Source organism: Scyliorhinus canicula, chromosome 5, assembly GCF_902713615.1.
Source record: "Scyliorhinus canicula chromosome 5, sScyCan1.1, whole genome shotgun sequence".
Lineage (NCBI taxonomy): Eukaryota > Metazoa > Chordata > Chondrichthyes > Carcharhiniformes > Scyliorhinidae > Scyliorhinus > Scyliorhinus canicula.
The window spans coordinates 189,726,715-189,740,257 of NC_052150.1; the positions used below are offsets into that span (position 1 = coordinate 189,726,715).

The 13,543-nt window shown below is 45.9% G+C and overlaps 1 protein-coding gene across 1 annotated transcript in view; it reads left to right on the top strand.

Moving 5' to 3' along the window:
* Positions 1–13,543, top strand: part of LOC119966496 (integrin beta-1-like) — a 132,153-nt gene that overhangs the window by 76,600 nt on the left and 42,010 nt on the right. The window contains 1 exon segment of the mRNA XM_038798276.1: positions 4,649–4,845. Coding sequence (XP_038654204.1) covers positions 4,649–4,845 — 197 coding nt within the window.

The window sequence follows — 13,543 nt, forward strand, 5'->3', positions numbered from 1 at the left end:
AAATTGGCTTTGTGGCAGGAGGCAGAGGGTGCTGGTCCAGTGGTGTTCCACAGGGATCATTGCTGGGTCCCTCGCTGTTTATGGGGAAAATTAATGATCTGGACATGAATGTCGGCGGTATGATCAGTAAGTTTACAGATGACACAAAATTTGGTGGTGTGGTTAGTAGTGAGGAGGAAATCCTTAGATTACAGGACAATATAAACAGGCTGGTGAGATTGGCAGAACAGTAGCAAATAGAATTTAACCCTGAAAAGTGTGAGATAATGCATTTTGGGAGGACGAACAAGGAAAGGGAATATGTAATGAATATAGGACTCTGGGAAGTACAGAAGATCCCAGGGACTTTGGCATGCAACACCACAGATCCCTGAACACAGCAAGAGAGACAGATAAGGTGGCTAAGAAGATATATGGAAACTGGGCGACACAGTGGCACTATTGCCTATGGCGCTGAGGACCCGGGTTCGATCCTGGCCCTGTGTGGAGTTTGCACATTCTCTCCGTGTCTGCGTGGGTTTCACCCCCACAACACAAAGATGTGCAGGTTAGGTGGAGTGGCCATGCTAAATTGCCCCTTAATTGGAAAATAAATAATTGGGTACTCTAAATTAAAAAAAAAGGCATATGGAATATTTGCTTTTATTAGCCGAGACATAGAAGATAAGAGCAGGGCAGTTACGATGGAGCTGCCTAATGCACTGGTCAGGCCACAGTTGGAGAACTGTGCGCCATTCTGGTCAACATCACTAGGAAGTGATTGCACTGGAGAGAGTGCAGATGAGATTCAACAGAATGTTGCCTGGGCTGGAACATTCCAGCTATCAGGAGAGTCTGGATAGGTTAGGATTATTTTCCTTGGAACAGAGAAGGCTGAGGGGGGACCTGGTAGGCATGTATAAAATTATAAAGGTCACAGATAGGGTAGATAGGAAGGTATTTTTCCCCTTAGCGCGTGGTCAATAACCAGGGGGCATGTATTTAAGGTAAGGGCAGGAGGTTTAGAAGGGTTTGAGGAGAAACCTTTTCACCCCGAGGGTAGTGGCAGTTTAGAACTCACTGTCTGAAAGGATGGTAGAGGCGGGAACCCACGCAACATTTAAGGAGTATTTTAATGAGCACTTGAAATGCCATAACATACAAAGGTATGGGCCAAGTGCTGGAAAATGGAATTAGAGTAAATTGGTGCTCGATGGCCGGTGCAGACATGATGGGCTGAAGGGCCTCTTTTTTGCTGTTAAATATCTATGCTGCTATGACTTAGCTGTTTCTTGTTGTTTTGTGGATTGAGTCAAATTGGCGGTTGACTGGTATATGTGATACTGGTATGAATAGAACAGAAGATGTTCATGGGGCAGCACGGTAGCACAGTGGCTAGCATTGTGGCTTCACAGCGCCAAGGTCCCAGGTTTGATTCCCCGCTGGATCGCTGACTGTACGGAGTCTGCACGTTCTCCCCATGTCTGCGTGGGTTTCCTCCGGGTGCTCCGGTTTCCTCCCACAGTCCAAAGATGTGCAGGTTAGGTGGATTGGCCATGCTAAATTGCCCCTTCGTGTCCATAAAGGTTAGGAGGGGTTATTGGGTTACGGGGATAGGGTGGAAGTGAGGGCTTAAGTGGGTCGGTGCAGACTCGGTGGGTCGAATGGCCTCCTTCTGCACTGCATGTTCTATGTTCTATGGCTGCACAGAACTCATATCCCTTATTTCCCTTAGTAGCCCAAAGTCTATTGATCTTTGTTCTGAATATATTCAGTGGCTGAATATCCACAGCTCTCAGTGGTAGAGTATTCGAAAAATATACTACTTTCGAGTAAATACATTTCTCCTCATCTAAGCCCTAAATCACCTCAAACAATCAGCTGTGGCTCAGTTGGTTGCTCTCTTACTCTGAGTCAGAAGATTTGGAGGTGAAGTCTTCAGGGCTGAACACAAGCATTAGCACTGGCATTCCTCTGCACTACTGTGGGAGTGGTAGAATGTTAAAGCTGCCGCCTTGTGGATGAGATGTTAAATTGAAGTCCGTCTGCCCTCTCAGGTGGGCGTAAAATATTCCATGTCACTATTCAAAAAGGAACAGGAGAGTTCTTTTTTAATTTATTCTTTCATGGGATGTGGGCATCGCTGTGTAGGCAGGTTTCTCATCCCTGGTTCCAATGGGGAAGGAATTACCTCCTTGAACCGCTCCAGTCCATGTGTTGCAGGTTCACCCACTGTGCTGTTAGAGAGGGAGTTCCAGCATTTTGACCCAGCGACAGTGAAGGAGCAGTGATATATTTCCAAGTCAGGAATGTGTGTGGTTTGGAAGGGAACTTGCAGGTGTCAGAATTTCCATGCATCTGCTGCCCTTGCCCTAGGTGCCAAAGCTGTGAAGCAACTGTCCTAACCACTATGCTGCCCTTGTTATGCACGGTTCTATGTAAATGTGAGACACTTTCTTTCTACTTGGCTGACCCTTATTCTGAATTTGTGACCATTAATTCTGGACTCGCCAGCCAAGCTGTCCAGCTCCTTCAGAATGTTACGTTCCTATCAGAACATTGGGCAGCACGGTAGCATAGTGGTTAGCACAATTGCTTCACAGCTCCAGGGTCCCAGGTTCGATTCCTGGCTTGGGTCACTGTCTGTGTGGAGTCTGCACATTCTCCCCGTGTGTGCGTGGGTTTCCTTCGGGTGCTCCGGTTTCCTCCCACAGTCTAAAGATGTGCAGGTTAGGTGGATTGGCCATGATAAATTGCCCTTAGTGTCCAAAATTGCCCTTAGTGTTGGGTGCGGTTACTGGGTTATGGGGATAGGGTGGAGGTGTGGGTTTAGGTAGGGTGCTCTTTCCAAGAGCTGGTGCAGACTCGATGGGCCGAATGGCCTCCTTCTGCACTGTAAATTCTATGAATTCTAGGAACATCGGCCCTTCTTCTAATTTCTGGGTCAAGTCTACTCACATTCTCCTCATAAGCCAATCCTCTCATGCCAGGAGGCAATCCCATAAACATTTGTTGCACTCCCTTTAAGGCAAGTGCAACTTTGCTTTGAAAATGGAAATTAAATGAAAAACGCTTATTGTCACGAGTAGGCTTCAATTTCAATGAAGTTACTGTGAAAAGCCCCTCGTCGCCACATTCCGGCGCGGCTGGTATGGGAATCGAACCGTGCTGCTGGCCTGCTTGGTCTGCTTGCAAAGCCAGCGATTTAGCCCAGTGAGCTAAACCAGCCCCTTTGGTAAGATGACCAAAACAGTACCCAGTACTCCAGGTGTGGTCTCGCCATAGCCCTATATAATTGTGGAAGACTTCTTTCTTTCATATCACTGCCTTCGCAATAGAAGGCTAACATGTCATTATTCTTCCTAATGGCTAGCTCTTCCAATGTGTTATCTTTCGTTGATGTGTGTGAAAGGATATCCAAGTTTCTCTGAATATCAACATTTCCGAGTCTCTTACCATTTAAAACCAAATTCTACTTTTCATCCCGAATTGGATAGTTTCACACCTCCCACATTATGTTCCATCTGCAAGATTCTTGCCCACTCCCTCAAGCTGTCTATATCCATCTGCAGTCTCTTTGCATCCTCCTCACAATGCTCGAAAAGATAGCTCCACAACATTCATGAAAGCTTAACAAAGTTGAGTAGTTAAGATCACAGCCGCCCACCAAGATATAGTGGCATTTGTATCTCATTGCATATCGCAACACAATCCTTTGCAGTTCCAGTATGAATGCCATTTGTATATTTAAATATTTGACTGTTTTTTTAAATTTAGAGTACCCAATTATTTTTTTTTCCAATTAAGGAGGAATTTAGCGTGGCCAATCCACCTAACCTGCTCATCTTTGGATTGTGGGAGTGAGACCCACACAGACACAGGGCAGCACGGTAACACAGTGGTTAGCACTGTGGCTTCACAGCGCTGGGGTCCCAGGTTCGATTCCAGGCTGGGTCACTGTCTGTGTGGAGTCTCCACGTTCTCCCGTGTCTGCGTGGGTTTCTTCCGGGTCCTCCGGTTTCCTCCCACTAGTCCTGAAAGACGTGATATTAGAAAATGTGGACATTCTGAATTCTCCCTCGACCCAAACAGGCGCCAGAATGTGGTGACTAGGGGCTTTTCACAGTAACTTCATTGCAATGTAAGCCTACTTGTGACAATAAATATTATTATTATATTATGTGCAAACTCCACACGGACACTGACCCGGGACAGGGATCGAACCCGGGTCCTCAGCGCCGTAGGCAGCAGTGCTAACCACTGTGCCACCTTGCCGCCCCAATTTGTGACTAGTTTCAATCTAATTTTAATATGTTATGTTGCCTGATTAAATATGACTCTAACAAAGTGATGGCACTGCAGTTTTTCCTAATCTACTAATTAACTTCTTCCATCTCGTATTCTCACTGTGTTGAAATCACAAGTTGAATGCACAATCTTAAACACGAATTTATCCTTCCTCAGGACCTGAAAATGACAGAAGTATTTCCCTCAGTCTCTCCTCCTTCCTGTGGCCCTCAGGGCAATATTAATACAATTCAATCACTGCTTTTGAATTCATCTCTATACTTTTACACTTTTGAAACTTACAGATCAGCCAGAAAGAACATTTTCGCTTGTGATACCTGAACAATGTAGTATTTTTAAAATGTCACTCTACTCTTTCCAGGTGAACTTTGCCATAAGCATCAAAGCAGAGAAATGCCCCAATAAGGGGCAGAAGACAACTATTAACATCAAGCCATGGGGTTTGAATGAGAAAGTTAAAATTGATTTGGAATTTCTATGTGAATGCGAGTGCCAGAAAAATGCAACCGCTAATAGCCCATACTGTCACCAGGGAATGCTCGAGTGTGGAGCCTGCAGGTAGGTCATTCATTTATTCAGTATTTGTGTACACAATATCGATAACGGCATAAAGAACATAATTATGAGTGGAAGTAGGCCGGACAGACATTCGAGCCTGCTCCAATATTTAATGAGCTTGTGCTGATCTTCAAACTCACCACTATTTCCCTGCCTGATCTCCATTTCACTTGAAGCCTTTAGTGTCCGAAAACCTATCAGTCGTAGCCTTCAACCTATTCAATAGCTGGGTATCTACATGTGGTGAATGTAATATAGATGTCTATATGTTAATTCACACTGTCTTTGTAAGCGCAGTAGCGCTATCCTACCACTAGGGGGAGTAGCGCTGGGAGCACTCAGGAACTTGTACTGGGCTCCACCCTTGGCTCCGCCCATGACTCCTCCCCCTAGTGCAGCTGTATAAATACCCTTGTCCAGAGTTAGCCTGAGTTCATTACGAGTTCATCGACAGGTAACAGGCTGGCTCTGAAGTAAGTTGATTAAAGCCTAGATCAGGGGTGGGCAAACTTTTCCGTGCAAGGGCCACATTCAGAAATTCACAATTTTAAAGGGCCGCATAGTATATTAAGTAAAATAATTACTTCACCCGGTTATGATTCTGGGCGCCTCATATAGAACATAGAACAGTACAGCACAAAACAGGCCCTTCGGCCCTCGATGTTGTGCCGAGCAATGATCACCCTACTCAAGTCAACGTATCCACCCTATACCAGTAAGTAACCCAACAGCCATCACTTGATGCAATATTCTAGTTTTCACCAAACTTTCTAAGATTTCAACATAACTTCCCTGCTTTTGTCATCAACATTACTGAATGAAGCCCAAGATCCCACATCATGTTCACTCGATAGAAAGTACTGAGAAAAGCCATGGGACTAAAGGCTGCCACGTCCCCTGAACCAACTGCTCAGGGTCTCCAAAGAAGTGGCTGCAGAGATAGTGAATGCATTAGCTACAATCTTCCAAAATTTTCCAGATGCTGGAAAAGCCCCAGCAGACTGGAAAACCTCAAATATAACACCTCTACTCAAGAAAGGTACGAGGCAGAAGGCAGGGTATACCAGAGCAGTTAGCGTAACATCTGTCATTGGGAAATTGCTGGAATCCCTTATTAAAGACATTAATAGCAGGACATGTGGTGAGGCACGGTGGCACTGTTGTTAGCACTGCTGCCTCACAGCGCTAGGGACTAGGGTTCAATTCCAACCTCGGGTGACTGTCTGTGTGGAGTTTACAGAGTCTCCCCGTGTCTCCATGGATTTGCTCCGGGTGCTCTGGTTTCCTCCCACAGTTCAAAGATGTGCAGGTTAGGTGGATTGGCCATGCAAAATTGCTACTTAGTATCCAAAGGATAAGTGAGGTTACGGGGATTGGGCATGGGCCTAGGTAGGGTGCTCTTTCAGAGGGTTGGTGCAGACCTGTGGGGCTGAAAGGCCTCCTTCTGCACAGTAGGGATTCTATGATTCTATGATTTAGAAAATAATAATACAATCAATTAGAGTCAATTTGGTTTTGTGATAGCGAAATCGTGTTTGACAAATTTATCAGAGACATTTTGATAAATTAAGCAGGGTGGATAAAGGATAAAGTAGATGAAGTATATTTGGATTTCAAAAAGGCATTGGATAAGGTAAGGTGCAAAATAAGGATGTGATTGCACTAGAAAGGGTACAGAGGAGATTTTTTTAAAAAAGTTGTTTATAGGATGTGGGCAAGAATGGCTAGGTCAGCATTTATGTCCCATCCCTAGTTGCCCTTCTGGTAGTTGCCCGGTGGTGGTGAGCTACCTTTTTGAACCGCTGCAGTCCCTGAGGTGTAGGTACACCCACTGTGCTGTTATGGAGGGAATTCCAGGATTTTGACCAAGCAACAGTGAAGGAACAGCGATATACTTTCAAGTAAGGATGGTGAGTGACTTGGACTTGGAGGGGAACCTCCAGGTGGTGGCTTTCCTGGTATCTGCTGCTCTTGTCCTTCCAGATGGTGGTGGTCGTGGGTTTGGAAGATGCTGCCGAAGGAAACTGCAGGAGTTCCTGCAGTGCACCTTGTAGATGGGACACACGGCTGCCACTGTTTGTCGGTGGTGGAGGATTTGAATATTTGAGGAAGGGGGAGCAATCAAGCGGCTGCTTTGTCCTGGGTGGTTTCAAGTTTCTTGAGTGCTGTTGGAGCTGCACTCATTTAGGCAAGTGAAGAGTATTCCATTACATAAGTTCATAAGATATAGGAGCAGAATTAGTCCATTTGGCACATCGAGTCTGCTCCGCCATTCTATCATGGCTGATATGTTCCTCATCTGCTACCTACAATGTTACAGGCCAAGAGCTGGATTACGAAATCAGCCAGAACATGTCTGATCCTAGAAGAAAGCAAATTACTGCGGATGCTGGAATCTGAAACCAAAGAGAAAATGTTGTAAAATCTCAGCAGGTCTGGCAGCATCTGTAGGAAGAGAAAAGAGCTAACGTTTCGAGTCCAGATGACCCTTTGACTCGAAACGTTAGCTCTTTTCTCTCACTAGAGATGCTGCCAGACCTGCTGAGATTTTCCAGCATTTTCTCTTTGATCTCTGATCCTATCTTGTTCCTTGTAGATGGTGGACAGAATTTGGAGGGTCAGGAGGGGAGTTACTCATCGCAGGATTCCTAGCCTTTGACCAGCTCTGGTAGCCTCAGTATTTATGTGGCTAGTTCAGTTTGGTTTCTGATCAATGGTAATCCCCAGGAAGTTGATAGTCAGAGCTTCAGTGATGGTAATGCAATTGAATTTTATGAGGTATGGTTAGATCCTCTGTTGTTGGAGACGGTCATTGCCTGACACTTGTCTGGTGCAAATGTAACTTGCCACTTTTCAGCCCAAGCCTAGATATTGTCCAGGTCTTGCTGCATTTGGACATGAACTACGTCAGTATCTGAGGAATCACGAATGGTGCTGAACATTGTGCAGTCATCTGCGAACTTTCTCATGTCTGACTTTATGATGGAAGGAAGGTCACTGAATAAGCAGCTGAAGATGTTGGGCCTAGGAAGCTACTCTGAGAAACTCGTGCAGTGATGTCCTGGAGTTGAGATGACTGACCTCCAACCACCACAGCCATCTTCCTTTGTGCTAGATATGACCCCAACCAGCGAAGAGTTTTCACCCTGATTCCCTTTGACTGCAGTTTAGCTAGGATTCCTTGATGCCATACTCGGTTCAATACTGCCTTGGTGACAAGGGCAATCACTCTTACCTCACCTCTGGCATTCAGCTCTTTTGTTTATGTTTGAACCCAAGGCTGTAATGAGGTCAGGAGCTGAGTGACCCTGGCGGAACCCAAACTGAGCATCCATGCGCAGGTTATTGCTGAGTAAGTGCCGCTTGATTGCACTGTTGATGGCCCCTGCCATAATTTTTGCTAATGATCGAGAGTGGGGCAGTAATTGGTTGGATTTGTCTTGTTTCTTGTATATAGGCCATACCTGGGCAATTTTCCACATTGCTGGGTATATGCCAGTGTTATAGCTGTACTGGAACAGCTGGGCAAGGATGCTGCCTGGGCTGGAGCATTCCAGTTATGAAGAGAGGCTGGGGTTGTTTTCCTTAGAGCAGAGAATGCTGAGGGTTGAAGTGTACAAAATTATTACGGACATAGTAAGGATAGTGAGGAAGAAGCCTTTCCCCTTACTAGAGGTGGGACATAGATTTAAGGTAAGGAGCAGGAGGTTTAGAGGGGATTTGAGGAAAGCCTCTTCACTCAGAGGGTCTTGGGAATCTGGTACTCACTGCCAGAAAGGGTGGTAGAGGTAGAAGTATTTAGATGAGCACTCGAAATGCCATAGATTACAAGGCCATGGACCAAGTGCTGAAAAATAGATAGATGTTTGTTGGACGGATCAGACACGATGGGCTGAAGGGCCACTTTCTGCGCTGTAAAAGTCTATGACATGTAAGGTTACTGCACAAGATGGTGACGTCGGAGATGTAAGCATGAAAAGAGGATTGGCGAACTAACAGGAAATGGGTGAGATTTGACGGCCAAAAAACAAAATCGCATTTTGACCGTGAATAGCGGGGTCTAAACAGCTCCTTTCGTCAGTGCAGGAAGAGGTCAGGCCGCCCCAATCTCCTGACCCCCCCCACCTTGGAGTCCTCACTGCGGCCACTGGAATCCCCCACTGCCCCAAAGTACCTCAGGGGGTCCTGGAGCTCACCCTCACCTCAGCTCAGTTGGTTAGAGCGTGGTGCTAATAACTCCATGATCGTGGGTTCGATCCCCGTACAGGCCAATATTATTTTTATGGGCTGCATGGTAGTACAGTGGTTAGCATTGTTGTTTCACAGCACCAGAGTCCCAGGTTCGATTCCCGGCTTGGGTCACTGTCTGTGAGGAGTCTGAACATTCTCCCTGTGTCTGCGCGGGTTTCCTCCGGGTGCTCCGGTTTCCTCCCACAAGTCCCGAAAGACGTGCTGTTAGGTAATTTGTGCTTTCTGAATTCTCCCTCGGTGTACCCGAACAGGCGCCGGAATCTGGCGACTAGGGGATTTTTACAGTAACTTCATTGCCATGTTAATGTAAGCCTACTTGTGACAATTAAGATTATTTTTTTAAAATCACTTACGGCCTAGGCACCACCAGATCTGATCACTGGCACGGGCAAATTGGCACCCAGGCACCTTGGCATTGCCAGGCTGACACATGGGCACCTTGGCTCTGCCAAGGTGTCACTGCTAGGGTGCCAGTGCCAAAGTGCCAGGCTAGCTATGCCTAAGTGCCAGGGTGGCAGAGGGAGTGCCAGGGAACCACTCTGCCCAGAGACCAACCACTTGGGGACCTCCGATGATCTGGGAGACCACCACCTGCCTGATGCCATTATGCCTGATCCAATGAGTGGACCAATGCTAAACGACGCCACTGCGAGGACTCCCTGGCACAGGCATCCGTTTCCGGGGCCACGGGAGAATCAGATGCCAACATGTTCAAATGAGCTTCGTGGCTCACTTAAATATGTAAATCTGAATCTTGCCCAGCGAGCAAAAGATCCAGATCACGACACCTTGTGAGATCTTGTTTAGATCTCACGAGGCATTCCGAGCATCACAAATCTCATGAGCGGCCTCTCGCAAGATTTAATGTCCTCGTCGCGTCACTGAGTCGGGTGCGACGAGGCAGTCCAATAATTTCTGTGGAGTTGGGATAAATGGATCATTTTCAGGTTGGCAGATTGTAACTAGTGGAGTGCTGCAGGGATTTACAAACTGCAGAGGCTCAAGGGGCCAGATCACCAACAATTTCTCAAGGGCAATTATGATGGCCAATAATATCCACTTCCCAAGAATTAATAAATAAAAATGGTGATCTGTATTAATTACTTAGATTAAGAAACCAACGGTATTTCATCCAAATTCATTGATGGTACAAAGATAGGTAAGCAAGCAAGTTGTGAGGAGGATACAAAGAGTCCACAAAGGATATAGAACAAAGAACAAAGGAAATTACAGGAACAGGACCTTCGGCCCTCCCAGCCTGCGCCGATCCAGATCCTTTATCTATACCTGTCGCCTATTTTCCAAGGATCTACTTCCCTCTGTTCCCCGCCCGTTCATATATCTATCTAGATCTAGATCTAGCATCTTAAATGACGCTATCGTGCCCGCCTCTACCACCTCCGCTGGCAAAGCGTTGCAGGTACCCACCACCCTATGCGTAAAAAACTTTCCACGCACATCTCCCTTAAACTTTCCCCCCTCACCTTGAAATCGTGACCCCTTGTAATTGATACCCCAACTCTTGGAAAAAGCTTGTTGCTATCCACCCTGCCCATACCTCTCATAATTTTGTAGACCTCAGTCGGGTCACCTCTCAACCTCTGTCTTTCCAACTAAAACAATTCTAATCTACTCAACCTTTCTTCATAGCTAGCACCCTCCATACCAGGCAAGATCTTGGTGAACCTCCTCTCCATAGCATCCACAACCTTCTGGTAATGTGGCGACCAGAACTGCACGCAGTATTCCAAATATGGCCTAACCAAAATCCTATACAACTGTATAGGACTTTGCCTGGATTGAACTCCATCTGCCATTTCTCTGCCCAACTCTCCAATCTATCTATATTTTGCTGTATTCTCTGACAATCCTCCTCACTATCTGCAACTCCACCAATCTTAGTATCATCTGCAAACTTGCTAATCAGACCACCTATACCTTCGCCCAGATCATTTATGTATATCACAAACAACAGTGGTCCGAGCACGGATCCCTGTGGAACACCACTAGTCACCTTTCTCCATTTTGAGACACTCCCTTCCACCACTACTCTCTGTCTCCTGTTGCCCAGCCAGTTCTTTATCCATCTAGGTAGTACACCCTGAACCCCATACGACTTCACTTTTTCCATCAACCTGCCATGGGGAAACTTTATCAAATGCTTCACTGAAGTCCATGTATATGACATCTACAGCCCTTCCCTCATCAATTAACTTTGTCACTTCCTCAAAGAATTCTATTAGGTTTGTAAGACATGACCTTCCCTGCACAAAACCATGCTGCTTATCACTGATAAGTCTATTTTGTTCCAAATGTGAATAGATCCTATCTCTCAGTATCTTCTCCAACAGTTTGCCTACCACTGACGTCAAGCTCACAGGTCTATAATTCCCTGGATTATCCCTGCTACCCTTCTTAAACAAAGGGACAACATTAGCAATTCTCCAGTCCTCCGGGACCTCACCCCTGCTCAAGGATGCTGCAAAGATATCTGTTAAGGCCCCAGCTATTTCGTCCCTCGCTTCCCTTAGTAACCTGGGATAGATCCCATCCGGACCTGGGGACTTGTCCACCGTAATGCCTTTTAGAATACCCAAAACGTCCCCCTTCCTTATGCCCACTTGACCTAGAGTATTTAAACATCCATCCCTAGCCTCAACATCCGTCATGTCCCTCTCCTTGGTGAATACCGATGCAAAGTACTCATTAAGAATCTCACCCATTTCCTCTGACTCCACGCATAAATTCCCTCTTTTGTTTTTGAGTGGGCCAATCCTTTCTCTAGTTACCCTCTTGCTCCTTATATACGAATAAAAGGCTTTGGGATTTTCCTTAACCCTGTTAGCCAAAGATATTTCATGACCCCTTTTAGCCCTCTTTATTGCGCGTTTGAGATTTGTCCTACTTTCCCGATATTCCTCTAAAGCTTCATCAGTTTTAAGTCGCCTAGATCTTATGTATGCTTCCTTTTTCATCTTAGCTAGTCTCACAATTCCCCCATCATCCATGGTTCCCTAATCTTGCCATTTCTATCCCTCATTTTCACAGGGTCATGTCTGTCCTGCACTCTAATCAACCTTTCATTAAAAGACTCCCACATTTCAAATGTGGATTTACCCTTAAACAGCTGCTCCCAATCCACATTCCCTAGCTCCTGCCGAATTTTGTTATACTTGGCCTTTCCCCAATTTAGCACTCTTCCTTTAGGACCACTCTCGTCTTTGTCCATGAGTATTCTAAAACTTACGGAACTGTGATCTCTATTCCCAAAGTGATCACCGACTGAAACTTCAACCACCTGGCTGGGATCATTCCCCAATACCAGGTCCAGTATGGCCCCTTCCCGAGTTGGACTATTTACATACTGCTCTAAAAAACTCTCCTGGATGCTCCTTACAAATTCTGCTCCATCTACGCCTCCAACACTACATGAGTCCCATTCAATGTTGGGGAAGTTAAAATCTCCCATCACGACCACCTTATTGCTCCTACATTTTTCTATAATCTGCCTACATATTTGTACCTCTACTTCGCGCTCGCTTTTGAGAGGCCTGTAGTAAAGCCCAACAATGTTCCTGCACCCTTCCTGTTTCTTAGCTCTACCCATATTGCCTCAGTGCTCGAATCCTCCATCGTGCCCTCCTTAATCACAGCTGTGATATCATCTCTGACCAGTAATGCAACTCCTCCACCCCTTTTACCTCCCTCTCTATCCCTCCTGAAGCATCTATACCCTGGGATATTTAGTTGCCAGTCTTGCCCTTCCCTCAACCAAGTCTCAATAATACCAATAACATCATATTCCCAGGTACTAATCGAAGCCCTAAATTCATCTGCCTTACCTGCTACACTTCTCGCATTAAAGCAAATGCACCTCAGACCACCTGTGCCTTTGCGTTCATCATCTCTTCCCTGTCTACTCTTCCTCTTAGTCACATTGAGTTTATTATCTAGTACCTTACTGGATTTAGTTGCTGCCTCTTTACTGACCTCTAATTTCCTAATCTGGTTCCCACCCCCCTGCCACATTAGTTTAAAACCCCCCAACAGTGTTAGCAAAATCACCCCCTAGGACATTGGTTCCAGTCCTGCCCAGGTGTAGACCATCCGATTTGTAATGGTCCCACCGCCCCCAGAACCGGTTCCAATGTCCCAAAAATCTGAACCCCTCCCTCCTGCACCATCTCTCAAGCCACGTATTAATTCTGACTATTCTTGAATTTCTACTCTGACTGTCTCGTGGCACTGGTAGCAATCCTGAAATTACTACCTTTGAGGTCCTACTTTTTAACTCATCTCCTAACTGCCTAAATTCTGATTGTAGGACCTCATCCTGTTTTTTTTACCTATATCGTTGGTGGTGCCTATATGCACCACAACAACTGGCTGTTCACCCTCCCCCTTCAGTGTGTCCTGCAGCCGATCTGAGACATCCCAACCCGTGCAC